Source organism: Sinocyclocheilus rhinocerous, unplaced genomic scaffold, assembly GCF_001515625.1.
Source record: "Sinocyclocheilus rhinocerous isolate Xijiao unplaced genomic scaffold, SAMN03320098_v1.1 scaffold494, whole genome shotgun sequence".
NCBI lineage: Eukaryota > Metazoa > Chordata > Actinopteri > Cypriniformes > Cyprinidae > Sinocyclocheilus > Sinocyclocheilus rhinocerous.
In genome coordinates, this window is record NW_015628684.1 from 1,224,310 (window position 1) to 1,225,219 (window position 910).

The window sequence follows — 910 nt, forward strand, 5'->3', positions numbered from 1 at the left end:
CGGAGCGTCGCAAGAGAGGAGGGCAAAAGAGGGAACGGCTGAAGAAAAACGACTAGAAATGCTCTAAAAGTAGCGAAGGGGGGCGAAAAGGGTCAATACACAGCCGACACGTGAATGGAAGGATTATAATCCACAGTTGGAGGGATTTTGACGCTCCCCATGCGGAGATTTGAACCATGCAGGGACTGCTGCTGCTTCTGAGTTTGGCGTTGAGTTTTCACAGAGGTAAGAAACTCCGTTTGATGAACCGCGAGCTCAAACTTGCGTATGTGTGAGCGCAAATGAGAGAGAAAAGGGGGCAGATGTGCGGAGAATTTTACAGCGTTCATGTCTGTCCGGTCATAAAGGTGCAACGTGACCTTTGCGTTTCACGCGCAAAATTATCGGTGCTGTCGTTCGATTCCGTTATGACGGGGATGACTATAAACTCCGCCAGCGGCGTTCCCTCCCGTCAAACATGCTCTCGTCATGAGAATACAAATTAGACGAGAGGTTTGAGGGGGGAAAGGACACGCGCCCATGCACACGTTCATGCATACGCACGCAGGGGGTCTTTGACAGACTCCCGCATCAAGAAACGCACCACTTCGTTTGCTTTTCACGCAGGTAATTTCCGCACCTGCGCCCGTCTGACACTCACAGTCAAGTGCGTTGGATCACAAATAACCGACTATTTTAACTGCACACAGAACGGCTAATTAATGTCTTGCATTGTTGCAAATCCAGGTGCGCCTGTATTAATGTATCCAGCGAGTTGCTAGGCGACAGCACCGAGCTATACCTGTTAGATTACAGCATCTTTTCCCGTGATCGCGCCTATGCGGACACCCTCCCTATTGTCTACTATCACACACTGTGCATGTGTGTGTGTGTGTGTGTGTGTGTGTGTGTGTGTGTGTGTGTGAGTGAG

General features: G+C 50.1%; 1 protein-coding gene across 2 annotated transcripts in view; it reads left to right on the forward strand.

Annotated features, from left to right (window-relative positions):
• The first annotated feature begins 6 nt into the window (after positions 1 to 6).
• LOC107738056 (kin of IRRE-like protein 1) overlaps positions 7 to 910 on the forward strand; it is a 41,612-nt gene continuing 40,708 nt past the window's right edge. For both annotated transcript variants that reach the window (XM_016549733.1, XM_016549734.1), the window contains exon 1: positions 7 to 225. In XM_016549733.1, coding sequence (XP_016405219.1) covers positions 177 to 225 — 49 coding nt within the window. In that variant the 5' untranslated portion in view covers positions 7 to 176. The remainder of the gene's footprint in view (positions 226 to 910) is intronic.